Source organism: Oncorhynchus gorbuscha, linkage group LG16 (assembly GCF_021184085.1).
Source record: "Oncorhynchus gorbuscha isolate QuinsamMale2020 ecotype Even-year linkage group LG16, OgorEven_v1.0, whole genome shotgun sequence".
Lineage (NCBI taxonomy): Eukaryota > Metazoa > Chordata > Actinopteri > Salmoniformes > Salmonidae > Oncorhynchus > Oncorhynchus gorbuscha.
The window spans coordinates 25,236,468-25,263,917 of record NC_060188.1 but is presented as its reverse complement, the minus strand read 5'-3'; the positions used below and the strand labels follow the sequence as shown (position 1 = coordinate 25,263,917).

General features: G+C 44.4%; 1 protein-coding gene across 4 annotated transcripts; it reads left to right on the top strand.

The window, feature by feature from the left end:
• Positions 1–362: 362 nt before the first annotated feature.
• LOC123999207 (V-type proton ATPase 116 kDa subunit a1-like) lies at positions 363–25,759 on the top strand. 4 transcript variants are annotated; one of them, XM_046304745.1, is made up of 22 exons: positions 363–690; positions 2,177–2,350; positions 4,291–4,369; positions 4,487–4,584; positions 4,687–4,827; positions 5,524–5,606; positions 6,658–6,784; positions 7,045–7,127; positions 7,258–7,351; positions 9,920–10,132; positions 11,430–11,580; positions 11,946–12,085; positions 12,622–12,791; positions 12,908–12,998; positions 13,152–13,270; positions 13,508–13,724; positions 13,867–13,974; positions 14,086–14,196; positions 16,158–16,175; positions 16,738–16,855; positions 16,977–17,148; positions 24,630–25,759. In XM_046304745.1, the coding sequence occupies exons 2-22, from the start codon at positions 2,234–2,236 to the stop codon at positions 24,721–24,723; spliced, it is 2,544 nt and encodes an 847-aa protein (XP_046160701.1). In that variant the 5' UTR covers positions 363–690; positions 2,177–2,233; the 3' UTR covers positions 24,724–25,759. The 4 variants fall into 4 exon arrangements, with proteins under 4 accessions (XP_046160701.1, XP_046160703.1, XP_046160702.1 ...); XM_046304746.1 differs by having other exon boundaries at positions 365–690; positions 4,687–4,815; XM_046304747.1 differs by lacking the exon at positions 16,158–16,175.
• Positions 25,760–27,450: the final 1,691 nt, after the last annotated feature.

The following is a 27,450-nucleotide window of genomic DNA, read 5'->3' as shown; positions in this document are numbered from 1 at the left end:
AAATGGTTGTCTAGCAATGATCAACAACCAATTTGACAGAGCTTGAATATTTTTTTTAAAGAAACATGCTGTAATCGCTTCCAAATGTGCATCGACTCAGGGGTGTGAATACTTATGTAAATTAGATATTTCTGTATTCCATTTTCAGTTAAAAAAAATAATTTTAATGTCTAAAACATGTTTTCACTTTGTCATTATGGGTTTTGTGTGTAGATGGATGAGAAAATAACTTAAGGGGTAGGAATACTTTCTGAAGTCACTATGTTTTATCCTTCGAATTTGGAGTTGGCGGGTCTGCACCCAGATCTGTTGCTTGGACACGTTTAATTGGTAGGTAGCATAGCGGTTAACAGAGTTGGGCCAGTAACCGAAGGTCGCTCGTTTGAATCCTCGAGCCAACTCAAATCTGTCATTGTGCCCCTAAGAAAGACATTTAAACCTAATTGCTCCTTTATGTCGCTCTGGATAAGAGCGTCTGATAAATAACACATTTTAACGTGAATGGCAATAATTAATGTTATCTTTATATGAGTTGAGGGGTGCATCATCGTGATCATCAATATTATGCAAAGGTGACGTGAAGCGCAGTAGCCAAGCCTCTGATCAGCTGATATTTCGTTGAGCGCGGTGTGGAACAGCGTTGAAAACTGGGAGCCGGGAACTGAAGACTCGTAGCTAGCTACAACAATAGTAAGAAATGTTTGTTGACAGTATTACTTGTTCAATACCAGCATTGTTTCCAATATATATATATTCCCCCTGTAGCTAGTAAAGCAAACGTTACGGATGGTTCAGTAACATTCACCGCACAGTAGCTCGCTATAACGTTATCCGGTTACCGTAGCTAGGTTTAACTTGCTATGCTAGCTATGATTTAAGATTAGTTAGATTTCTGCCAAGAGAGGTCAAATAGCCAAATAACCCGAGTGTCAGTCGAGTAAGAACGTTAGTTAGTAATTTTGTACTTTAATATAACATTGTTTTTGCTGAACAACGTTAGCCCATCGTACGTTACCAGAAAGTTTGACGTCCAACAAGTGCTTCGCCTGCGTCCAAGCTAACTAGCTAGCTTGCTATTAATGTTTGTTAGTTAGCTAAATTAGCCAGCGGTACAATTAATTGTCAGTTCATATAGTCGATATACGGTGACAATTAACTCTACCGCTGGCTACCGAATTTTATAGCGAACTGCTTTGTTCTTATGTAACGTTAATTAACGTTAGTTAACGAGTTGCAACTGTCGAAACACACAAACACTAACGTTAGATCAGACTCACTGCCTGACTCGAGCTGCCAAGGATGCAGACAAAAACTGGTCATGCAGATATGCTAAGCAAGCAGTGACCCTACTAAAGAGACCCTCTTTCATGGACTTCGTTTATATCGTTTGCTAAATGTATCCCCACTAGTTGCTCAACCGTTGTAGTTAGTGTTGATACTGACGATGTAATCCTGCTTGACTGGCAAATCGGATCACATGATACGGTTTAATCCACAGCTAGCGAGCTAAACCTGTTATGGCACTCGAGGCATTTGCACTTCAAGAACATATGAATGTGTGTTTAATTTACTTTTAATGAGTATAGTGTGAACCTGTTGTCTGTCCTGAGTCATTTTGCAGCCTAGACTGAGAAACTCAAAGGCTTGGCTCGAAAATCTGTCATTGATTGTACAAAATGTGATAGGGAGATTAAACTAAATGAGGATCGCACTGTCACATATGATGGTACTTTTACATGTATTATGGTTCTTGAAGAGTGGCTCCCCAGTTTCAAAATGACTAATGAGCCAAACTGAATTCCTGCAAAGATTATGGGTGCTCCGATGTTAGATATTTTTTTCTGAAACATGCCTGCTTCTCGCTTAAGTATAAACCATCACTAATACAGAATGTTTATTACTGCTGTACAATTAGGGTCATCCTTACAACACACATTTAGAAGAGGGTGCAGGTCTATGCCAAGATCTTTTTCTCTGAAATGACACTTCAAATAAAAAAGTTAAGGCTATTGTATTGTGAAAGGAAGCAACACAAGGGAACTCCCTTGGCAATGCAGGCCTATGTATTCTCAGAGTTGGCTGTCTTTCTGAAAACATTGGAGGCTCATTCCTTCTGGTGGAACTCTGCTGCTCCTGTTTACTGTGCAGGTGATGTTTTCAATCTTTTTGACCCTAGCTAGATATCCAGGAGGATCCCATTGATCACTGAGCAGGTGCACCACACTTCACCGTCATGGGGGAACTCTTCAGAAGTGAGGAGATGACTCTGGCCCAGCTCTACCTCCAATCAGAGTCTGCCTACTGCTGTGTCAGCGAATTGGGAGAGATTGGAATGGTGCAATTCCGTGATGTGAGTCGTTCAGGCTGCTCTTTTTCCATTCCTCATTGTGATGCTTTAGAGCTAGACTATGCTTATTATCTCTCTTTTCTTATTTTGATGGCTATTCTGTTTGTCAATCCATCTTCAGGCTATATTGGTCTAGAGCAGTGTAATGTATGGCTGTTAACAAAGGACAAACTCAGGAAGGAAGTAGATGAATATGGTAGTCTGTTGTAGTAATATCGAATCAGTCAGATGGTTGTGAAAGCACATACCGTGGCGTCTGCAGCATTTTCATCATGTGCCCGTAGCTGACCCTTTAGGCTGAGCATGGGAAAGCTCACACATGACATCCCTCCTGGGATCATATGGTGCGGGGGAAGACTAAGGCAGTGTTTCCCATATTCAGCAGGCTGCTGCTGCTAAATCGTTGCCGCCACTCCCCCAAAAATATTATTCTACATTTTTGGGATGAGACAATGTTTTAATTTAAACATAAATGACTAAAACCTGAAGAAGTATGTAGGAAATATAATGGATCTAAACATTTTTTTACAAGATCATATTTGAGAACTTACAATTACCAAAATAAAAATGACAGTTGGAGAATTTCTAAGAGAAAAAGGGGGGAAAAGCCATGGGGGGGCCCCCATTAATTAAAATGTTTGAATCACTCCGATAGCATAAGAACATTGCAAAATGTGTAGAATTGCAGGAAAACTTGTCTCTGTAGCCAAGAGGGCCTCAAATATTCTGTTGGAGATGGCGCTACTGACCACGTCCACACTCACAACCTAAGCCCCATTTTGTTCCAGAAAAAACCCTGGAGTTAGTGTACAAAACATTAGGAACACCTTCCTAATATTGAGTTGCAGCCCATTTTCCCTCTGAACAGCCTCAATTCGTTGGGGCATGGACTCTACAAGGTGTCAAGCGTTCCACAGGGATGCTGAGCAATGTTGAATCCAATGCGTCCCACAGTTGTGTGAAGTTGGCTCGATGTCCTTTGGGTGGTGGACCAGTCTTGATACACACGGGAAATTGTTGAGCGTTGCAGTTCTTGACACTAAAACGGGTGCAGCTGGCGCTTACTACCATACCCCATTCAAAGGCACTTAAATATTTTGTCTTACCAATTCAACCTTTGAATTGCACACATACTTTAGCCTGTCTCCCCCACTTCACTGATTGATGTGGATTTAACAGGTGGCATCAATAAGGGATCATAGCATTTACCTGGTCAGTGTCATGGAAAGAGCAGGTGATCCTAATGTTTTGTACACTCGGTGTATATTTGTAGCATTTGACTCATTGAGTCCTAGGTGTTTTTCAATTAGGTAAATACAGATGGGCAATGCCATGTTTCAGCCAATGTATTTGAAGCTGCGTCAGATAGGCTAAAGTGCTTTTAAAGGGAAAATTATATTTTAGATGGTGTCAACATTATTGAACTTCAATGCATTTTGCCGTAAAATGTCCTTTTAAAAAAAGTCACCAAAAGTGAATTTCTCAGTCGTTCTCCCCCCCCAAAACTCACGGTTGTGCATGCCCCCAGACTGCCCCAGCATAAGGACATTCTCCCCATCCCCCACACCAACATTGCCACACGTTCTGAAATAAATCCTAGGGGAAACACTGAAAGGGACTAGCTGTTGTACCCAGTATGTTGTTATTATACCCTTTATTTGGTTGTATTACCTCTCCTCATTCATAAGATCAAATGATAGTGCGGACACCAGTTAGCTGTTTTCAGAAGATATTAGCAATTCTGTCTTCGCTCTGAGGTTTCCGGATAAGTTAATGCATTTTTATAGAAGTAGCCTAAGCTACAATTTCTTTGAATGCATCTTAGTGTTACAACACAATGTTTGTCTCTAGTTGTATATGACAGATAATGGCAAATGGATTGAAGGCATTTTTATCCCTGCGATGGCAAAAGGTTTTGAATAGTTTACATGTTTGCATTACAGTTGAACCCAGATGTGAACGTGTTTCAGCGCAAGTTTGTCAATGAAGTGCGTCGATGTGAGGAGATGGACCGCAAGCTTCGTGAGTGAGCTCAAGTGTTTAACCCATTGCTTCACTCATTATACTCCCCCATATTTACGACAGTATCACTGCTATTAGTTATCCCTACTCAGACCCAGTCATCTCGCTCTCTCACAGGGTTTGTGGAGAAGGAGATCAAGAAAGCCAACATTCCAATGGTGGATACGGGAGAGAACCCAGAGGTCCCCCTCCCTAGGGACATGATTGACCTGGAGGTAACTTCACTCCGTTCTCACTAAGAATCCACTCTGGTTACAAAGTGCTCAACTCACCAAGTCCCCAGCTCACTAACCCCCCATCACACTCTGTCTCTATAGGCCACTTTTGAGAAGCTGGAGAATGAGCTGAAGGAGATCAACACCAACCAGGAGGCCCTGAAGAAGAACTTCCTAGAATTGACGGAGCTCAAGCATATCCTGCGCCGCACCCAACAATTCTTCGACGAGGTCAACTCCACTGTACACAAACCAATTCGCTATATATTCACAGCGTTTCTGTGCCTGCCTTACTGACTAGGCCCCTTGCGGACTTCATAGTGAATCATAGGATTATGTTAACTTAGTATGGGTCTGATGTCTGCATCGTTTGTACAGTATATGGTAGCAATTGGCTTGTGTATTTATAACGGTTTGGTAATTACATCCCCAACCCCAGACCAGTTATTCAAGTTTAAAGATGCACCTAGGTTACATAGCAGAGTAATACGCCATACACAGATAGTCATTCACATATGACAGAGACGAGACTACCTACTGTCTGTACTTTTGACCTGCATCAACTCCACTCCACTGAGTTTGCAAGCAAAGCTACTTGAACTTAAAATGTTATCGCCTATTTTACAAGCGCTTATGAGGTTGCATGGGGGTAAATCATTCAGCTGAATGTGTAGCCTTTTTTGCCAATAATTTACTCTTCATATAAACCCTAGCTAGCTGTTTGCTATGTTTTCTGAAGAGCCTGGCCTATGTGAAATATCGTTCTCCTGCCCACTGAACTGTCAAACCTTCCCAGGGTGTAAATAGTTCCCCAACAAAGCAAGCCAGTTGTTCCTGAAAACAGGGATGCATTGCTAATGCTTTTTTATCATATGTCTAATTGGCTGTAAATATCTTGGTCTAAATGTATTGGTTGTCGTTCTCTCCACTCCGCTGCAGATGGAGGACCCCAACCTGCTGGAGGAGTCGTCGACCCTGATGGATCCCACTGAAGTAGGGACCCGTCCTCCTCTCAGACTGGGGTGAGTCCTTGGTCCACTCTATTAAGGATGCATTAGCCATCTCCTCAAGACTTAAAGGTCAATGAAAAGACTGTCATTACATTACTTCCTGGAGGTGGAGTCAGTCAGTGTAACACCTAAATAGTTTGGCCCACACAAGCTCAGGCTGTCAGATTAGTTGGGCCACTAAGGTCACTTGACGGAGTGTGTGCGGCGGTGCTCTGTGTCTCTCTGCGTACTCCGTCCCTAAGCTGACAGCCCACATGCCCTGTCAGTATTGGTGGACAATTGTTTCCTAATGACTTTTAATGGTTGATAAGAGGCCAGTACTACTACAGGTGTTACCACTCTAGCATGTTGCCTGGCAGTAAGATGTAGCTCTGTTTATCAGGGTTCTGTCTTCAGTAGTGGACAGAGTGAGCAGATAGACAAATCAGACTGATGATAAGCAGTTTACATAGCATGCAAACACCAGCAACACATTGATGTGGACACATGCTTTCTAGAAGAGGGGTGACATCAGTTTGTCATCTATTTGCAGACAGAGGCAAAGAAAATAGATTTGATTAAATGTCATAAGGTGTAAGCAAATCGGGGACAATTTCAACAGAAAATGGGGTGAAAAAATCATTCTCAGAAAACTGTAACTAAAATAGCTCAATACTGTGGTTGTGGCAAAGTTTAGCGCTAATTTTTTAATGGATTGCTTGGTACAGATGCAGTGTTCCAAGGCCCTAGGGCTTCCCATCTGATGTCTGTTAGATGCTCCTCCATGGCTCCCATGCCCTCAGCTCCCATTCCTATATCCACCACTATCCAGAGAGTATGTTTTCATCAGTAGTGCGCCCATCACCAGTGTGAACAAACAAAATCAATGACCTCTGTCCTTATGTGCCCAGGTTTCATTCTGTAATGCCATTACATTACGGACTGATCTTGGACCAGCTCCAACTTGAGCTGCCATTTAGGGACCTGACTCATTGCAAACATCAAACACCTTATTTTGAGATGAGATGCATTTTGTAGCTATTCTACTGTAAATGCTGATCCATGCCTTATCGTCCTCCTGTAGGTTTGTTGCTGGGGTGATCAGCAGGGAGCGCATCCCTACGTTTGAGAGGATGCTGTGGAGGGTTTGCCGTGGTAACGTGTTCCTGAGGCAGGCAGACATTGAAGACTCACTGGAGGACCCTGCCACGGTCAGTAACTGTTCACTGATACTAGTATAATAATCTGGAGGGCTTAGGGGAACAAAAACTGTGCATGATTTTGTGACCTATTCAGTGGTATACTGTTGTACCATGACCGCTTGGTGACATTGTGATTGTCATATGAGTGCCATTGATCTCCTTATTCATGCTACCTCACCCATACTCTTTATGATAGTGATATTTCTGCTCTATAAGGCAATGTTTAGTCTCCTCTTCACTTAACTCCTGTTGATATGTTTTCCCTACAGGGTGACCAGGTCTATAAGTCTGTCTTCATCATATTCTTCCAAGGAGATCAGCTGAAGACTCGGGTTAAGAAGATATGTGAAGGGTGAGGGGCTATGATTGGTTGAGAAATTCAAGAAACGCTAACTAATCTAGACAGAGGAATGTTGTAATTGGTTTTCTGTTCCGCTCCAGGCACTCTGGGTAGATCAACCCCTCTCTCCTTCACCTCTCAGGTTCCGAGCGTCACTGTACCCCTGTCCAGAGACCCCCCAGGAGAGGAAGGAGATGGCTGCAGGGGTGGCCACTCGTATCGATGACCTGCAGATGGTACGACCTGCCTGGCCTATTGTAACACAGACAGGGAGTCCACACAGTCAGCTCGCCAGCCAAAACGAACAGATATTTACATCATGTCTTGTTACATAAATTAAATCTAACAGATCCTTACATTTTCAAGTGAATTAGTTCCTCAATATTTCATCTGTTTTCATTGTGAACTTGATCTGGGCTCTATCATGGCTTCTGATTAGTGTTCTGTTTTGCCTGTAACTGTATACTCAGCTGCCAGAGGCTGTGGTGGAGGGGAGTGGTAGGTAACCACATGAGGTATGTGGCTAACTCGAAGGTGTTTTTAGTCATTAGTTTGAGGAAAGAAACCTTTCTATTTTCCAACATGACATGAGTCATCTTTTGATGTGCTTTTTGGATAGACCTTATTTAACTTTCTGATAACGTTACACTTTTGCGTAGTCAGGATTCTTGCTCTGCGTCTTGCTGCTTCAATGTCTGCGGAAGTTTCAGTTCCTCTTTCTGCCATTTCCTCTGTATTGAGCCATCAAGCCCTCAGCCAAATTATGATTAAGTGGAGGGAAAGACTGATACCAGATTAGTTCCCCCAGCAGTGGTGCAGTAATAGGTATTTTATCTATCACACAAAACCACAGAGGATGTTTGTTGATCACATTAGGGAGGCCTTCAAATTTAGTTAACTTCTGTCTGTTTGCAGTGTTCATATCTCAAACGTTCTGGCTTCAGTGTTTGACTCACTCAACCTCTTCGGCGGTAGTGGGCGTCGGCATCAATGGGCTGGGTGGAGCTGGGTGTGAAAAGGCTACAGGGAGAGGTCAGAAACGGTTGTCACTCGTGCCGTGCCAGGCCCATGAGGTGGCTGAACTGGATCTGCCTCTGGCCTGCCTTTGGAAGAGCACCTCTAAACCTGGCACAGTGACTCACCGCTCTAAAACGGGGCAAAAACAGGCACGGGACTGGGAGTGAAGGCCAATCCCAACACAAACACCACCTCTTTGGTATTATAATCCAGTGTCTAACACCCTGTCTCCTTGTGCCAACTGTGTCTGGTGACCCAGGAACAATGCCTGTCTCAGTGTTTTCTGTTTTTTTTGCAGCTGTTGAGCAACATGTGAGCTGTGGTCTTTAGAAGTCCAGCCCACACAGACAGAACTTCAGTTTAGCCTTCCGTGGAACAGCAGCAGTGTATGGTGCAACACCATCCCTATACGAAGAGAAACTCAATACTCCCTCTGGGAATACCCAGTTCTGCTCCAAAGCCCTACGTAGTCTGGTGGCGCAGACGCTTTGCACTTGGATGGACAGGAGGCATCCTTTCCTTGTTTGGCTAGGAGGAACCCTCACTCGCCTTGCATATGGGAAACCAGCTGATCATCAGGGTGGTTTACACAGAGTTCAGCCAATTAGCCACCTACACTCACATAGTGACCACATTTACTACGCCCATTCTCAGGAATGGGGTTAGCTTGAAGTAAAAAATAAATAAAAAATCACTCACAATGCACTTCTCTCTGATAGACAGATGCCCAGTGGTGTGTGTGTGCTTCAATGGTGTGTGTGTGTATATATGTGCTTCAGTGGTGTGTGTGTGTTTTTCAGTGATGTGTGTGTGTGTGTATATCTGTGCTTCAGTGGTGTGTGTGTATATGTGTGTTTCAGTGTGTGTGTGTGTTGAGAATCTCTGTGGTTCAGGATTAGTTACAGACCCCAGTGTGGACAGCGTGAGAGACTCTGCATTACGTTTGGCAGGCCCCCTGTCTGCCAGAAATTTTAACATCCTCTCATTGCCAGTAAGTGCCTGGGAATGCTTGCCTCGCTGTTTGAGGGTCCACTGTTATGCCCGTCGCTACGGGGGCGGGATAGTCGTCGACAAGCGAGAAGGGCGAGGGTGGAGGGGAAATGCCAGGCCCGCTAGTTTGGGAGTGAACAGTGTGTGTTTGTGGGCGTGAGAGGGTTTTGACAACGTGGGTGTAGGGTAGCGGCATGTTAGCAATCCGCTGATCATAAGACATTAACTTGATATGAGTCAGTGCTGCATACCTGAGAACGCCTCCGCCGGCTCTTACGGGAAACCCTGCTACGCTGGGTCTGATATAACCCCTTATCAAACTTGATCACATAGTGCACACTGTCCAGCAAAGCCTTCTATTAATGTGAACCACCTCCACAAATAAGAAGGGGAACCTGATTCATTGTAACAGCACATGCTGTTCTGGGCATGTAGGGAAGGCACACTATGTAGAACAATGCCACTCCCCACACAATTTTAGCTTTGAGTGGAAACTACTAGAGGATTGTCCTGATTCCACAGTCTCCGACCCTGGCCTACATCTAGGCCTGCATCTGTTTTCCAGTTGAGGTCAGTTTAGGCGCATACCTTTTTTTGTTTAAATGCTGAGTGCGACTGTGTTAATTGAGAACTGAATGCAAACTTGAACAGTCGGTAGACTGTCTAGGACAGAGCACCTGAGCTAGTTACACAGCTGGATATGTTCTGACCACAGCCACACAAGGTTTCAACTACAGTAGCATCCTAGTCGCATCTTGTCTTCGTGTCTCAAACCCTGATCTCCCTCCCCACTACAGGTGCTGAACCAGACTGAGGACCACAGACAGCGGGTCCTGCAAGCTGCAGCCAAGACTGTTAGAGTGTGGTTCATCAAGGTGAGGAAGATGAAGGCGATCTACCACACCCTGAACCTGTGCAACATCGATGTCACCCAGAAGTGTCTGATCGCCGAGGTGTGGTGCCCCGTGTCAGACATGGACTCAATCCAGTTCGCCCTGCGGAGAGGCACGGTGAGTCGAGAGGACATCTGTCTCGACTAGAGGCATGGGGGAGGTACAGGAAGTTTTAAGTTGCGTCCCAAATAGCACCCTATTACCTTTTTAGAGTCCATAGGGCTCTGGTTGAAAATAGTGGGAATGGGTTCATTCCATATCTATTTAATGGCACATGTCTGTTATACTGTTTAGGTCAAGTTCATTTGATGGAGGACACGTAGCATTAAGACATTACGAACCAGCGAGCCTCATAGTCACCAGTTAACTCAGCTTTGAGGCCATTATGCCTGGACTCTGCTAGGCCATTAAGTCTTAACCGATCCAGACTGAGAGACGTTGCTAACAGGACATGGAGAGGCACTGCGTGAGTGCTGGGTATGTGAGGATTGTACACCCATCATGAGGCGAGATTCCAGCGGTATCAGGACGTCATGCTGTCTGTCCTCTTCTGTAGTCCTGTCCTCTTCTGTAGTCCTGTCCTCTTCTGTAGTCCTGTCCTCTTCTGTAGTCCTGTCCTCTTCTGTAGTCCTGTCCTCTTCTGTAGTCCTGTCCTCTTCTGTAGTCCTGTCCTCTTCTGTAGTCCTGTCCTCTTCTGTAGTCCTGTCCTCTTCTGTAGTCCTGTCCTCTTCTGTAGTCCTGTTCTGTTGCCCTGTTCATGCCAGTAAGGGCTTAACCCTGTCACGCACAGCATTCAGTCTCCATGCTGCATTTATCCCACCAGGCTTTTTTTACACATTTACATTTAAGTCATTTAGCAGACGCTCTTATCCAGACCATGTGCCTCGTTGACAAACACAGGGATATACTGCCCTCAATATACACACAATGATTCTGCTTCTACCTCAGCCATCGAACCATCCCTTGGACAAGCTGTTGTCTTTCACACACAGCAGGCGTGGGAGATCAGATGATACATCTAGTATGATAGATGAATCTCCAAATCAGCTGTGGAAATGAACCTGTCATATTAATCTGATTTATTGACGTTGTTGCAGAACTTTTAGTGATGGCGGTATGGAAGGTCCCAGTGCCCAGTCTACAGACTAATGGGGAAAGCAGGAGGATTCCTCTCATTCCTGAGTGCTGAGGAGATCCCAGGCCAGCTGACAGTCAAACTCTGGCTGGAACAATGCAACATCCCTTTGTTAGACACATTCATGGGAGATTGAGCAGGCAGGGCAACTCCTGCTGTTCTCAATGCCTTGTAGGGCTGAATACCTCAACTCCCTGGAGAGGTTAACAGAGCTCTATTGTTGTCCTCCTGACCATTCTGAGTGTGTTTCTCTGACAGTCTTTCTGTCTTGGTCTCCAGGAGAAGAGTGGTTCCACCGTCCCCTCCATCCTCAACAGGATGCAGACTAAGCAGACCCCGCCCACCTTCAACAAGACCAACAAGTTCACCTCGGGCTTCCAGAACATAGTAGACGCCTACGGTATCGGCAACTACCGCGAGATGAACCCAGGTAACCACATCTGACACGATCAACCTCCTCTCTCTCGCTATCCTTTATTTCCCTTTTATCATTCAACTACCTATTGTTCAAATGATAGGCATTGTTGTTTCATGTACCTCACTAGGCAGCAGACTTTTATTTTGTAGGGATCTCATAACTCACATAATGTATATGTATCCAGCTGGCTAGATCACTGAGCCAAAGCAGGTGATAAATGTTCACCCCCGGTGCCAAGTCTATTTCCCCCATTATCACCCCATCACTGTCGATCATGCTGTATTGTGTATCACTGGTACGTGTGTCGGTGTGAGCTTGGGTGGGTTCACTCTCCCATTCCACAATGTGTACGCTCATGATTCCCTCCCTGTCCCCAGCCCCATACACCATCATCACCTTCCCCTTCCTATTCGCTGTCATGTTTGGGGACCTGGGCCATGGGGTGCTCATGACCTGCGCTGCCCTCTACCTGGTCCTGAGAGAGAGCCGCCTGGTCGCCCAGAAGAACGACAACGAGGTAGGGAAATCACTACCCTTGCCATCAGCCCATCAGCTCCATCCCTCACCCCTTATCCAGCCTCTAGCTCCATTACTGGGAACTAATCAGGGCTTGGTTACCTCTCTGCTTTAGACAGGGCCATAGAATCTAACACTGTAGTGTCATCATGATGGCCAGTTTAACTTTTGAGTGTGAATAAATAACCAAATCCTCTATGGCTAAAACAAAATGTAACTGAGACCAGATTCTAACCGTGTGTAAAGTATCACTTTTTGGTCTGCGGATGTTCGGCGTGGTGCGCATTCAGCAGGACGCAATATTTTGGAACATTCTGATAAAAATATTATATGTAGAACAAACATGCCTCTGACATGTAGAATAAGGAATCACTTCGGCTCTATTTATGTTTTTTCTGCCTGCAACATTCTACAGTGTTTTGCAACAGAACGTGGCCATAGTTTGATTCTAACAGTGTAACGTGTCACTTCCTGTCTGCGGGTGTAGATGTTCAACATGGTGTTGGATTCAAACAGTATCACTTCCTGTCTGTGTAGATGTTCAGCATGGTGTTTGCTGGGCGCTACATCATCCTACTGATGGGCATCTTCTCGATCTACACCGGCATCATCTACAACGACTGCTTCTCCAAGTCCCTCAACCTGTTTGGCTCTGGCTGGAGCGTCAGGCCCATGTTCGACCTCCGCGCTAACAACCTCACCTGGTCGTAAGTATCCCTCTCTATCGGTCTCGTACTGTCTGTGGATTAGATTAGTTTACTTCCTGTACCTTGTTGGCAGTGCCCTCTGAAGTGATGATTCATGCCATGTTTGATGTTCTCAGGTTTCAGACACTGGATGAAAACAAGGTTTTACAGTTGGACCCTGCAGTAAGAGGAGTCTTCAATGGACCTTACCCCATTGGCATTGACCCAGTGAGTACTCAGTCTCTGTGACAACAAGCTGAAATCCCCTTACAATAAAGCTGGATAGTGAGCTAAAAAAAGTGTTATTTTGATAATTGTAATGTGTTACATTTCTATCATCCTGATTTCATTGTCTTCTAACTGTTTGACTGTGTTCTTCAGATCTGGAACATTGCCACCAACAAGCTGACCTTCCTCAACTCCTTCAAGATGAAGATGTCAGTGATCCTGGGGGTCATCCACATGCTGTTTGGAGTGTCTCTCAGTCTCTTCAACCACCTGTGAGTCACGCTTAGAAGCTACAGTCCTTGTATTTAGAGCACTGTCTATGCATTTGAAAGGGTTTATATTTCCCCATCCTTATCCCTCTGCTGTCTATCAAAATAAGTGGTGGGGTGCTTTTTTATTTTTTACTTTTTTTTTATCCCAAACTAACTTTTTAAGGAACCATGACAGTTTGTTTCCTGTCTACATGACTATTTTATCTGATGGTGAACATGTCTTGTTGTTTTCTGAAGGTATTTCAAAAAACCCCTGAACATCTACCTGGGCTTCATCCCAGAGATTGTGTTCATGGCCAGTCTGTTTGGCTACCTGGTCATCCTGGTCTTCTATAAGTGGTTGGCCTACGACGCTCACACCTCCAGAAATGCTCCTAGTCTTCTCATCGCCTTCATCAACATGTTCCTGTTCAACTATAACGACCCCACCAACCAACCCCTCTACAGAGGACAGGTGATCATTCCATCCATCCTTTCATCTGTCAATCTGCCCTTTATAAAAAAAACAATTTGAGGGAGCCATTTTCTGGTGGGATAATGTGTGACGCCTCATACGCATCTAACATCCCTCGTTCTCTCGTCCTTCCCCTCCACAGATGGTTATTCAGACGCTGCTGGTGTTGATAGCCCTGGCGTGTGTTCCCTGTATGTTGATAGTGAAAACCCTGGTTCTGCGGCGACAGTACCTCTGGAAGAAGAACTTGGTACTGTAGTAACATCTGCCCTCCCACACACACTTGTTCCATTGGGATCTGGAGTGTAGAGTTTGTGACCCCAGCAATAACCCCTGTCGTCCTCTTTGTCTGTTCCTCCAGGGCACCCAGAACTTTGGAGGGATCCGGGTGGGAAACGGCCCCACGGAGGACCAGGCTGAGATCATCCAGCATGACCAGCTCTCCCAGCACTCGGAGAACGACGAGCATGAGGTGAGAAACCAGGATGCCCCCTAGCCTCCACTCTGTTGGCCTAGCACATATGAAGTATGTGACCAGAGTAGTCTATTATAATGTTGGCCCAATGGCGGACTCCATTAGATACTGCTGTAGGCAATATGATCCAGACCGAGCCCAGATGGCATAACCTTGAGTAATGAAGTCATCAGCCACATATAGAAACCCAACCCATTTACTTTACATTACCAGAGCTCTCATATTCCCTGCTTCACCAACAGTAGCATAGAATATGTATTCATTATAGAAGTGGGATATGGCAGGAGCAAATGAAACGGACCACAAAGCTAATCCAGCACCTCTTATTACTCAACATGTGCGTTATTGTAATACCTACAAAAATGTAGTTGAATGTTTAGACAGTAAACGGTCACACTGAATCAAGTCTGTGGGAGTGTTCTGTGTTCTCTCCCTCACCTTTTCAGGAGTTTCTGATAAACATATGAAACGATACAATAGGCTCCTGTGAACCTCAAACCAGACAAGCTGTCAGTTTGTTTCTGTAGCTCGCAGGAAGCAGTTATGGCTGTTTACAAACAGTTTGCTCTTTTATGGTTCCAGGACCCAGGATTTATAGAGCAGCTTTCAAAGCGCCTCAAACAGATTCCTCTCCTATCATTGTTGGCTTTAAAGTGGAGAGGAATTGTATTTGATTGGAGGTTACTTTATTTAGCAATGTTAGTCTACAGTCCATGCCACTATAAACTCTTAAGGTCATGGACTAGAAGCGATCTCTATGTGACTCAGTGGACGGGGCTGTGCAGGAACAAATCTTTTAATTGTAATATGTTGGGGCGGCAGGGTAGCCTAGTGGTTAGAGCGTTGGACTAGTAACCAAGCTTGACCCCCGAGCTGACAAGGTACAAATCTGAACAGGCAGTTAACCCACTCACTGTTCCTAGGCCGTCATTGAAAATAAGAATTTGTTCCCAACTGACTTGCCTAGTTAAATAAAGATAAAATAAAAATTCATTTCCAAGACGTTTTAGAGCCATGTTACATCTCATGTTGATAATGTGAGCTCTGGCTCATTAACAAAAGGCTGAATGAATTGCAGTGGTTGCATGTATCACCATGCAATCCGTTTCAAGCCATTTATTAATTGCATAGTGTATTTCCAGTTCACTGACCAGACAGTGTTTGTGTTTAGAGTTGTGCAGCTCCTCCCTCTGGCCAGCAGGTGTTCAGGCAGGCAGGGTGCTAAGTAACTAAAACAGTAAATATAGCATTTTTGTTTTAACATGGAGGAACTCATTATAACAGGCCACCTTTAATGAATTCCTGCCTATAAACTGCTCCGGTCATCTGGTCAAGTATCCAAATTACGCTAACTGTGTTAATCCTAAACGACAGAGCGTAATTCATTAATTTGTGTTAAATTGGGAAATACCGTCTTTGGTCTGCGATATGGTAAATGGCTTATTACCGTTAACTAGGCTAAAGCTTTAGTTAGCCTTTTTTCTAACCAGCCTTCCTGAATGGCTGAGCAGGGTGTAACCCAAACAGCCCAGTCCCACCTGCTGTCACTGTCAGAAGTGGGTCACCAACCCCATTGGTCATTACATTCCCCATCACTGTCTCCCCTAGCAACCACAAACACACACAACAACAATATGCCAAAGACCAAAGGCCTATAGATATATCTGGAAATGTCACAGTAGAATGTTGTCACAGTACTAGGCATGCACAAATGCATGCTTCTGGAGGAATGGTTATGCATCACCTAGATACCAGTGCCATAATGTTTTTATGCAGCCACTTAAGAAACTTTGTCAGTAGTTTTGATCCAATGCCTGTGATGACTGCAACACCTAATTACCTTCTCTATATTATACATCTTCCTATGTTTAATGTCATTGTTTTCTCTTGTTTCTCTCATCACTGTGTTCTGATGTCCTGTCACTAACAAACCTAACTCGTTGTCAATCGCTTTCAAGGCCACCGAGGAGGAAGTGGTAAGCCAAGCACCCCCCCCATCCCTTTACCCAAAGCGCATGTCCTGCTAGTCTCTCTATGCCTCTGCTTGTGTGTGATCGTGTGTATCTCTGTCCTACATGTGTGTGTTCTGTCCCCTGAGGCTGTTGACTGTGTGTGTGTGTGGTCTGAGTTTTTGCTGTCTCCGGGTGTTCAAGGGATTCTTCTAACACGCAGCCGCACACTTGGCCACACCCTTAGACTAGTAGTGCTTCCTGTCTGCCCCGATCATGAGGTGGTACTACCATCACCAGCATGGCATATCCTGCAGAGCTCATCATTTGTCTGGTTCATGGGTTGTAAGGAAGGAGCTTCTTGGGAGACCTCTGCTACAGAGGTCTGACTAGTGGGTCAGGCTGCTGTTTCTGGAGCTGTTTTAATCTGGTGAATGTCTTCCTCAATGTGGTACCGTTTAGCCATGAACTTTACTGTCGTTAGAGATTGCCCCGGACCTCATTTGGACCGGTCTCCTGGTCCCTGTACTGTTGTGTCCTTGTCACCTAGAGGTTCATACTGGGTGTGTGTTCTCTCTCCCTCCTCCAGTTTAACTTTGGGGACGTGGCTGTGCACCAGGCCATCCACACCATAGAATACTGTCTGGGCTGCATCTCCAACACAGCTTCCTACCTACGTCTATGGGCCCTCAGCCTGGCCCACGCACGTGAGTACATAAATCTCTCTCTCTCTCTCATGTTCTCTCTCGCTGTGTCTCACCCTCTACCCTTTTTGGTTTCTCTTTGAAAGGGTACAGAAAAACAGTTGATTTCCTTCTCTTCCAACAGAGCTGTCAGAGGTTCTGTGGACCATGGTGATGCACCTTGGCCTGTCCTCCAGGAGCTTTGGGGGTTTCGTTGCCTTGTCCATCATCTTCGGGGCCTTCGCCGTCCTCACTGTCTGCATCCTGCTCATCATGGAGGGCCTGTCTGCCTTCCTGCACGCACTGCGTCTGCACTGGTGAGAGACACACTGATCTCTTGCACATAGACAATGTCTGAGGAGTCTCAAACTAAGGTCTCTAGAACTTTCCCTGCACTTAACAGCTACTGTAAGCTGTGGAGGGCTCCATCTTCTGCTAGTCTGGAGTACTCGTTGACTTGGGTCAAATCACATTTTTATTGATCACATATACATGGTTAGCAGATGTTATTGTGAGTGTAGTGAAATGCTTCTGCTTCTAGATCTGAAAGTCCAGCAGTATCTAACAGGTAATATCGAACGATTCCACAACAAAACCTAATACACACAATCTAGTAAAGGAATGGGATGAGAATATATAAAATATATGGATGATCAGTGACAGAGCGGCTAAGATGCAGTAGATAGAATAGTGTAGTATACAGTATATACATATGATATGTAAACATTCTTAAAGTGACTAGTGCTCCAGTTATTAAAGTGGCCAATGATATCAAGTCTGTAGGTAGGCAGCTGCCTCTCTGTGCTAGTGATGGCTGTTTAACAATCTGATGCCCTTGAGATAGAAGCTGTTTTTCAGTCTCTCGGTCCCAGCTTTGATGCACCTGTACTGATCTCTCCTTCTGGATGGTAGCGGTGTGAACAGTTGTTGTCCTTGATGATCTTTATTGCCCTGGTGACGCATTGTGCAGACCGCACCACCCTCTGGAGAGCCCTGCGGTTGTGGGCGGCGCAGTTGCCGTACCAGGCAGTGATACAGCCCGACAGGATGCTCTCGAAAAAATAAGAGAAAAAAGTTGGTGAGGGTTTTCGGTGACAAACCACTTTTTCCCCCCCAGCCTTCTGAGGTTGAAGAGGCGCTGTTGCTCCTTCTTCACCTGCATAAGAGGACCATTTCAGTTAGTCTGTGATGTGTACACCGAGGAGCTTAAAACCTTCCACCTTCTCCACTGCTGTCCCATTGATGTGGATGTGGGGGTGCTCCCTCTGCTGTTTCCTGAAGTCCACGATCATCTCTTTTGTTTTTGCTGACATTGAGTGAGAGGTTATTTTCCTGACACCACACTCCGAAGGCCTTCACCTCCTCCCTGTAGACTGTCTCGTCGTTTTTGGTTATCAAACCTACCACTGTTGTGTCGTCTGCAAACTTGATGATTGACTTGGAGGTGTGCCTGGCCATGCAGTCGTGGATGAACAGGGAGTACATGAGAGGGCTGAGAACGCACCCTTGTGGGGCCCCAGTGTTGAGGGTCAGCGAAGTACCTTCACCACTTAGCGGTGGCCCGTCAGGAAGTCCAGTACCCAGTTGCACAGGGTTGACGAGTTTGGGGGGCACTATGGTGTTAAATGCTGAGCTGTAGTCAATGAACAGCATTCTTCCATAGGTATTCCTCTTGTCAAGATGGGAGAGGGCAGTTGGGTGGCGATTGCATCGTCTGTGGACCTAATGGGGCGGTAAGCAAATTGAAGTGGTTCTAGGTTGACGGGTAGGGTGGAAGAGATGATCCTTGACTTGTATCTCAAAGCACTTCGTGATGACAGAAGTGAATTGCTATGGTGTGATAGTCATTTAGTTAAGTCAACTTTGCTTTCTTGGGAACAGGAACAATGGTGGCCATCTTGAACTGGGGGACAGCAGACTGGGATAGGGAGAGATTGAATTAGTCTTTTTTTGTAAAATTTTATTTCACCTTTATTTAACCAGGTAGGCAAGTTGAGAACAAGTTCTCATTTACAATTGCAACCTGGCCAAGATAAAGCAAAGCAGTTCGACAGATACAACGACAGAGTTACACATGGAGTAAAACAAACATGCAGTCAATAATACAGTATAAACAAGTCTATATACAATGTGAGCAAATGAGGTGAGAAGGGAGGTAAAGGCAAAAAAGGCCATGGTGGCAAAGTAAATACAATATAGCAAGTAAAACACTGGAATGGTAGTTTTGCAATGGAAGAATGTGCAAAGTAGACATAAAAATAATGGGGTGCAAAGGAGCAAAATTAATTAAATACAGTTGGGAAAGAGGTAGTTGTTTGGGCTAAATTATAGGTGGGCGATGTACAGGTGCGGTAATCTGTGAGCAGCTCTGACAGTTGGTGCTTAAAGCTAGTGAGGGAGATAAGTGTTTCCAGTTTCAGAGATTTTTGTAGTTCGTTCCAGTCATTGGCAGCTGAGAACTGGAAGGAGAGACGGCCAAAGAAAGAATTGGTTTTGGGGGTGACCAGAGAGATATACCTGCTGGAGCGCATGCTACAGGTGGGAGATGCTATGGTGACCAGCAAGCTAAGATAAGGGGGGACTTTACCTAGCAGGGTCTTGTAGATGGAGCCAGTGGGTTTGGCGACGAGTATGAAGCGAGGGCCAGCCAACGAGAGCGTACAGGTCGCAATGGTGGTTAGTATATGGGGCTTTGGTGACAAAACGGATTGCACTGTGATAAACTGCATCCAAGTTGTTGAGTAGGGTATTGGAGGCTATTTTGTAAATGACATCACCAAAGTCGAAGATTGGTAGGATGGTGAGTTTTACAAGGGTATGTTTGGCAGCATGAGTGAAGGATGCTTTGTTGCGAAATAGGAAGCCAATTCTAGATTTAACGTTGGATTGGAGATGTTTGATATGGGTCTGGAAGGAGAGTTTACAGTCTAACCAGACACCTAAGTATTTGTAGTTGTCCACGTATTCTAAGTCAGAGCCGTCCAGAGTAGTGATGTTGGACAGGCGGGTACGTGCAGGTAGCGATCGGTTGAAGAGCATGCATTTAGTTTTACTTGTATTTAAGAGCAATTGGAGGCCACGGAAGGAGAGTTGTATGTCATTGAAGCTTGCCTGGAGGGTTGTTAGCAGTGTCCAAAGAACTGCCGGAAGTATACAGAATGGTGTCGTCTGCGTAGAGGTGGATCAGAGACTCACCAGCAGCAAGAGCGAGCAGCAGCAAACACTCCAGCCAGCTAGTCTGCGCATGCTCTGAGAACGTAACCAGGGATGTCGTCTAGGCCGTCAGCCTTGTGAGGGTTAACACTTTAAAAAAGTGTTTTACTCATGTTGGCCACGGAGAAGGAGAGCCCACAGTCCTTGGTTGTGGGCCACGTGGGTGGCACTGTATTGTCCTCAAAGCACGCAAAGAAGTTGTTTAATTTTTTTGGAAGCAAGACGTCCACGACGGGCTGGTTTTCTTTTTGTAATCCATGATTCTGTTACCCTGTGATATCCACCCTGTGAAGGAAGGAGCATGTCTTCAGTTGTTTCCTCCTCTGTCAGGGGGCATGGAGGTGTGGCTCAGCCCTGTAGCGCCCCCTGCTGGTGTAACTATGGTAACAGACGTTTTAGCTCTAGTTTCTCGGGGCATCGTCTGAGCCCACAACCGTGTGCGTCTCAATGGAAACAGGGCCTGTCTCTCCGTCCCACTGGTATTAAGCAGACCGGTGCTACTGGGAGCTGTGGTTATCCAGCTCTCACCTCCAGCTCTTTCTTTGGCCAGGAACCTGGAATCTCTGCATCCCATAAAGCAGTGGAGGATTGTGTGTGTGAGATGCTTTCCATCATGGAGAAACATCTGGTGTCTCAGAACAGCCCTTTTGAACTGGAAGGGATCATGCACTGGCACCCTCTCAACAGCACTGACACAGACCCTCATCACTATATTTACCCAGCACATTGGAATCTAATGCTCCACTCTCACTGAAGGGCAAATAAGACATGAGGCCTTCGAAATAACATTTTTTTAAATAAATAAATCAAACTTATTTTTCTTAGTGGCCACTAACACAGTTGTAAATTTGCTTTCGAACTGCCATGGTAATGTCAGGCGTCTGTCAAATGTATAGCAGTAGTAAATGTAGCTGTGGCTAACATGCATACCCACTTGCTCCTATTTCAAAACCATTTGATCCAGCCAAAGCGATTCCTCCAGTAGCTGAGAGAGGAGTCATCCCTTAAACACTTCTTGGTATATTTTAGATTCTGACATTTTAGCTTCAATCAAATACTGATTCTGTACTCCAGCTCTTTGGATTTGAAAGGATACAATGACTGTAGTTAAAGTGCAGACTGTCAGCTTTAATTTCTAGGGTACTTTCATCCATATCAGGTGAAACATTTTAGAAATTACAGAACTTTTTTGTACACCCCCCCCCCATTTTAGGGTACTTTCATCTGTATCAGGTGAAACATTTTAGAAATTACATTTACATACATTTAAGTCATTTAGCAGACGCTCTTATCCAGAGCGACTTACAAATTGGTGCATTCACCTTATGACATCCAGTGGAACAGCCACTTTACAATAGTGCATCTAAATATTTTAAGGGGGGGGGGGGGGTGAGAAGGATTACTTTATCCTATCCTAGGTATTCCTTAAAGAGGTGGGGTTTCGGGTGTCTCCGGAAGGTGGTGATTGACTCCGCTGTCCTGGCGTCGTGAGGGAGTTTGTTCCACCATTGGGGAGCCAGAGCAGCGAACAGTTTTGACTGGGCTGAGCGGGAACTGTACTTCCTCAGTGGTAGGGAGGCGAGCAGGCCAGAGGTGGATGAACGCAGTGCCCTTATTTGGGTGTAGGGCCTGATCAGAGCCTGGAGGTACTGAGGTGCCGTTCCCCTCACAGCTCCGTAGGCAAGCACCATGGTCTTGTAGCGGATGTGAGCTTCAACTGGAAGCCAGTGGAGAGAGCACTTTTTTTTTTACAGCACTTTTTGTACACCCCCCCCCCCCCCATTTTAGGGGACCAAAAGTATTGGGACAAATTCACTTGTGTAGTCAAACGTTTGGACCCATATTCCTAGTACACAATGACTACAGCTTGTTGGATGCATTCGCTGTTTGTTTTGGTTGTTTCAGATCATTTTGTGCCCAATAGAAATGAATGGTTTTGTAATCACTTTTATTGGAAATAAGAATATATGTTTCTAAACACTTCTACATTAATGTGGATGCTACCATAATTACAGATAATTGTGAATAATGATGATGATGGAGAAAGTTAGACACACAAATATCATACCCCCAAGACATGCAAGCCTCACACAATAACAGGGGAAGTTAGCGTTTTGTGGAGGGTATGACATTTGTGTGTATCATTTCAACTTAAATGCTGGAGTGCAGAGTAGAGGTCGATCGATTAATCAGAACTAATTAGGGCCAATTTCAAGTTTTCATAACAATCGGAAATCACCTTTATTTAATCTTTAACTAGGCAAGTCAGTTAAGAACACATTCTTATTTTCAATGACGGCCAAGGAACGGTGGGTTAACTGCCTTGTTCAGGGTCAGAACGACAGATTTTCACCGTGTCAGCTCAGGGGATCCAATCTTGCAACCGTACAGTTAACTAGTCCAACGCTATAACCACGTGCCTCTTGTTGCACTCCACGAGGAGACTACCTGTTACACGACTGCAGTAAGCCAAGGTAAATTGCTAGCTAGCATTAAACTTTTTTTTTTTAAACAATCAATCAATCATAATCACTAGTTAACTACACATGGTTGATATTACTAGTTTATCTAGTGTGTCCTGCGTTGCATATAATCTGACTGAGCGGTGGTAGACGGCAGCAGGCTCGTAAACATTCATTCAAACAGCACTTTCATGCGTTTTGCCAGCAGCTCTTCTTTGTGCGTCAAGCATTGCGCTGTTTATGACTTCAAGCCTATCAACTCCCGAGATGAGGCTGGTGTAACCGAAGTGAAATGGCTAGCTAGTTAGCGGGGTGCTCGCTAATAGCGTTTCAAACGTCACTCGCTCTGAGACTTGGGAGTAGTTGTTCCCCTTGCTCTTCATGGGTAAACGCTGCTTCGAGGGTGGCTGTTGTTGTGTTCCTGGTTCGAGCCCAGGTAGGGGTGAGGAGGGGGACGGAAGCTATACTGTTACACTGGCAATACTAAAGTGCATATAAGAACATCCAATAGTCAAAGGTTAATGAAATACAAATTCTACAGAGAGAAATAGTCCTATAATTCCTATAATAACTACAACTTAACTTCTTACCTGGGAATATTGAAGACTCATGTTAAAAGGAACCACCAGCTTTCATATGTTGTCACGTTCTGAGCAAGGAACTGAAACGTTAGCTTTCTTACATAGCACATATTGCACTTTTAAAACAAATTGAACATGTTTCATTATTTATTTGAGGCTAAATTGATTTTATTGATGTATTATATTGTTAAAATAAGTGTTAATCGGTATCGGATTTTTTGGTTCTCCAATAATCTGTATCGGCGTTGAAAAATCATAATCGGTCGACCTCTAGTGCAGAGCCAAAACATTTGTCACTATCCCAATACTATTGGCGCTCACTGTAAATCAGTTTTCAGTCTAGGGAGAAATTACGATCTCAGATTCATAGAAACACAAACCCGATCACTTTTTCTTTTGTTTCTTTGCCTTAAATGTTCTGAAGGAAAGTAGTGCTAGTTGACTACATCATATCAAATTGATTTATATAGCCCTTCGTATATCAACTGATATCTCAGTGCTGTACAGAAACCCAGCCTAAAACCCCAAACCGCAAGCAATGCAGGTGTAGAAGCACGGTGGCTAAGAAAAAACTCCCTAGAAAGGCCAAAACCTAGGAAGAAACTTAGAGGAACCAGGCTATTATAACAGAGATTATAACAGATTATAACAGAACATGGCCAAGATGTTCAAATGTTCATAAATGACTAGCATGGTCGAATAATAATAAGGCAGAACAGTTGAAACTGGAGCAGCAGCACGGCCAGGTGGACTGGGGACAGCAAGGAGTCATCATGTCAGGTAGTCCTGGGCATGGTCCTAGGGCTCAGGTCCTCTGAGAGAGAGAAAGAAAGAGAAAGAGGAGAGAATTAGAGAACGCACACTTAGATTCACACAGGACACCGAATAGGACAGGAGAAGTACTCCAGATATAACAAACTGACCCTAGCCCCCCGACACATAAACTACTGCAGCATAAATACTGGAGGCTGAGACAGGAGGGGTCAGGAGACACTGTGGCCCCATCTGAGGACACCCCCGGACAGCATAATGGCGCTAAAGATTTACTTTCTCTTGTAAGCATATTTTAGTGGAATATTCTAGAGCCCCAGCCTACTCAGATGAACATCTACCTCCAGACATAGGGAGGAATGACGAGCATGTCTGCTTCCTCCATTGAAAGGTTATCCAGCCGTTAGTTTGCAGGGAGATTTTATAAATGGGGAGATGGAAAGAGGGTTGTTTTTCACTTCTGAGGACCAGGTCTAGGCCTTAACGTGGGTGTGATACAAAGGGTTACACAGGGAGGTTGTGGAATGGAGAGCAGGGGTCATCTCGCCATCTCCATCTGGCTTTGGCTTGATACAATCATTAAGGGCTACCTATATTGCACCTCAAAGAAACTAGTTTAAAGGGACTCCTCAGACTTACTTTCAAAAGATCTTTGTATAACCGTTGATGGTGCTAGACTAGTATGTCTGTGCAGCATTGATCTTTGCATTGACTGATGGTTCTTATTGTAATATGCCTGATGTTAACTGTCGCCTCTCTTGTTCTCTCTAGGGTGGAATTCCAGAATAAGTTCTACGTAGGCCAGGGCTTCAAGTTCCTCCCGTTCACCTTTGAAAGCATTCTGGAGGGAAGGTTTGAGGACTGAACACTGTCCTGACCACTGCTCCAAAACCCTCCCTGTTCCTCTTGACAGCCAATGTGATGTTGGTGTAAGGTAGACTCCACCCACCCTGGGCGTTGCACAGGAACCCGTGTGATTAACTCTGAGCTCGCTGGTCAGGATCTTGGATAAAAATAGCTCTTTCTGAAAATCTGAAGTTAATCACATCTGTATTTCATATCCTGGTGCCGTGATTGTTTTGTTTGTTCGATAAATTATTTAATGTGTTTTGTTGTCGTGAAACCTGTCCAATGATGTGTTTGAACCTCCCTATGAAAATTGCACTTCTGATCATTGTAAATGAGGACTAGCTTTCCGGTAGTCTAAAATTGAGTTATTCTACAGATGTCCATGGAAAATGAGAGAAAATTGCACCAGGCTCTAATCCAGTAAAGGCTGGAGGTCTTTAAGTGTTTGTTTTTTTTGTCCCTTGTCCTTACCAACATCTCCCTCTCACGTTGCTGCTCATATTAATACACAATGTTCACCCACACATTCTCTGCAGCACATAAAATCAGACCGACCTCTACTGTAAAAAAGTCTAAAGGGATTGCGTTTTACCATACAATGACTCTTCTTTATGTGATGCCGTATCAGAGGTATATCTCGACACGTCCTATCATTTTCTGCCATTTTGACCTGATGTGTTCTATACTGACTGCACTGTTTTGGACTACATATCTGTGATGTGCAGTGAACTATGGGTAACCTGTCTGTCACGTGTCATATTAGTGTGGAGTATTTCTGAAGTGTAGAAAGTAGCTGGATTTTCTGTGATAATCTGTGACTATGAGATTATTGGTCATTGTGTGTTGATTCGTTTTTTGTTCCACACCTGTCTCATTAAGTGTTTACACAATGAGTGTAAGGCCGTATGAGGGGAGAGGGAAGGACAAACCACACAACAGGAATATGTAAAGGGGATCCGTGTATTGACGTCAACTAAATCTGTATATGATGGTGGTTGCATTGAGAATCTTTCTATATGTGTTTGTCATTAAACAGGAAAGAGCTGGTTAAACACATTTTACAATTCTTCTGGCTGGGATCGGTGGAGGGTCATATGTTTCAAGTGAGCAGTTAACAGATCAAGTAAATTAATGTTGGGTTTTTGAGTGTTTAAGGGTGTAAGATGCTGTTCAGTGGATAATTAATTGAATGCTAGCACCACACTTGCATTCAATTCCAACACTTTTTGGGGGGGGTAGTATGGCAAGTGGTTATTGCATTATGCATGCTTTCAATATACAGTCACAAACGTCAAGGTTTTAGCACAGGCTATATGAATACAGGGATGACAACAACCAAGCCAAGGGCACTTTCTGGTGGTTACTGAGTGTAGTGCAGGTATGGTTTTCAGCATCCGTGTCTAGTTTCTCAGTAGTCCCCATGATGGAGCTATTGGACTGGAGTTATCACTGGTCAAGCAGCCAAACACATTCTCACTGTAAAAGCTTATTCCCTTGAATCATTCCAGTAAGGTAAATGTTATTTAGTAGACAGTGCTCTGTTCTTCAAAACTAGCTGTCAACGGAAGGAAACTTTTCCTTGGCTGTCCTACCAGAATCCGATGTGTAAAAAGGTCTTAACATCAGCTAAAACGTCTCTGTGACACCTCAATTATTTTAATGACCTGCTCTACATGTGTACTGGAATGTGATATCTTAAAGCTCCGTGCTAACCAAAGAAAATGAGTCCAGAAACGGCTGGGCACTTACTGTAGCACATCAAGGTACTCATCCGCTCTCACATAATAGGTATTTTCTTATAGTAAACCACTTTTCATTGCATAATGGATTGGCCTGATTAAGATTTATAATGGCAGGGGATTGTGTTTATGATATTATTTCTCCAAACATCTTAAGTGCACACTAGATATTTCTCCTGTTGCACAGCTAGCCCTGTGGAAGACAGCTTGAAAATGAAGCCCCCCCCCCCAAAAAAATCCCATAATTAAACCTGACCTGGTTTATCACAAGGGAAGACATGTCGAGGGGCTCCTCAATTGAACTATATCTATGGGGTCTCTGTCTACATGGTGTGGCCCTGAGGCTAGTGTGGTTCTGATCCATGTGTTACTGTAAAGGGCCCTTTTAAACAGTAGTCCTCAGACAAGAGGGAACACTGTGTTCTCCTGACAATATTTGTTTTCTAGGGCCCTCGACACTAGCCCCCCATCTGTCATAACAGCACAAGGTAATAATAGTTGTTTATTTGGTGTACTTTTTTTTTGTTGCAACTTTTATTTCCCAGCGTGTCATGGATAAGCAGCAGTAAGAGCTGACTTGCGTAAGAGACCTAGAATCCCCACTGTGTTTACATCACCAGCCCCCCGTTGGTCATGTTTCAAAGCAGAAAGTAAGGATGAGTTTATTTTTCTCCTTTACCAAATTAAAATATACAGTGTTCTTTAACTGGCCACAAATAATCTCCTTTGGAATGTTCTTTTTCTAGTATGGTTACAAGAGATTTCTCCTGGGTCAAAATATGCTTTTACAGCTGTTGTAATTGTACTGGCTCTGATTCTCAAATCTCTTCACATCCACTGATCCAGGTACAGTAAGATATAGGGACTTACAGGCTCAAGATGTGATAATCAATTAGAAACAAATATGTGCACAGTCACAGCTCTGTGGTGGGTATCACCCCCCCCCATTTCAAAGCCCAGTATTCTGTTGAATAACAGTATTTGCACAGTCTATTTTTAGACAC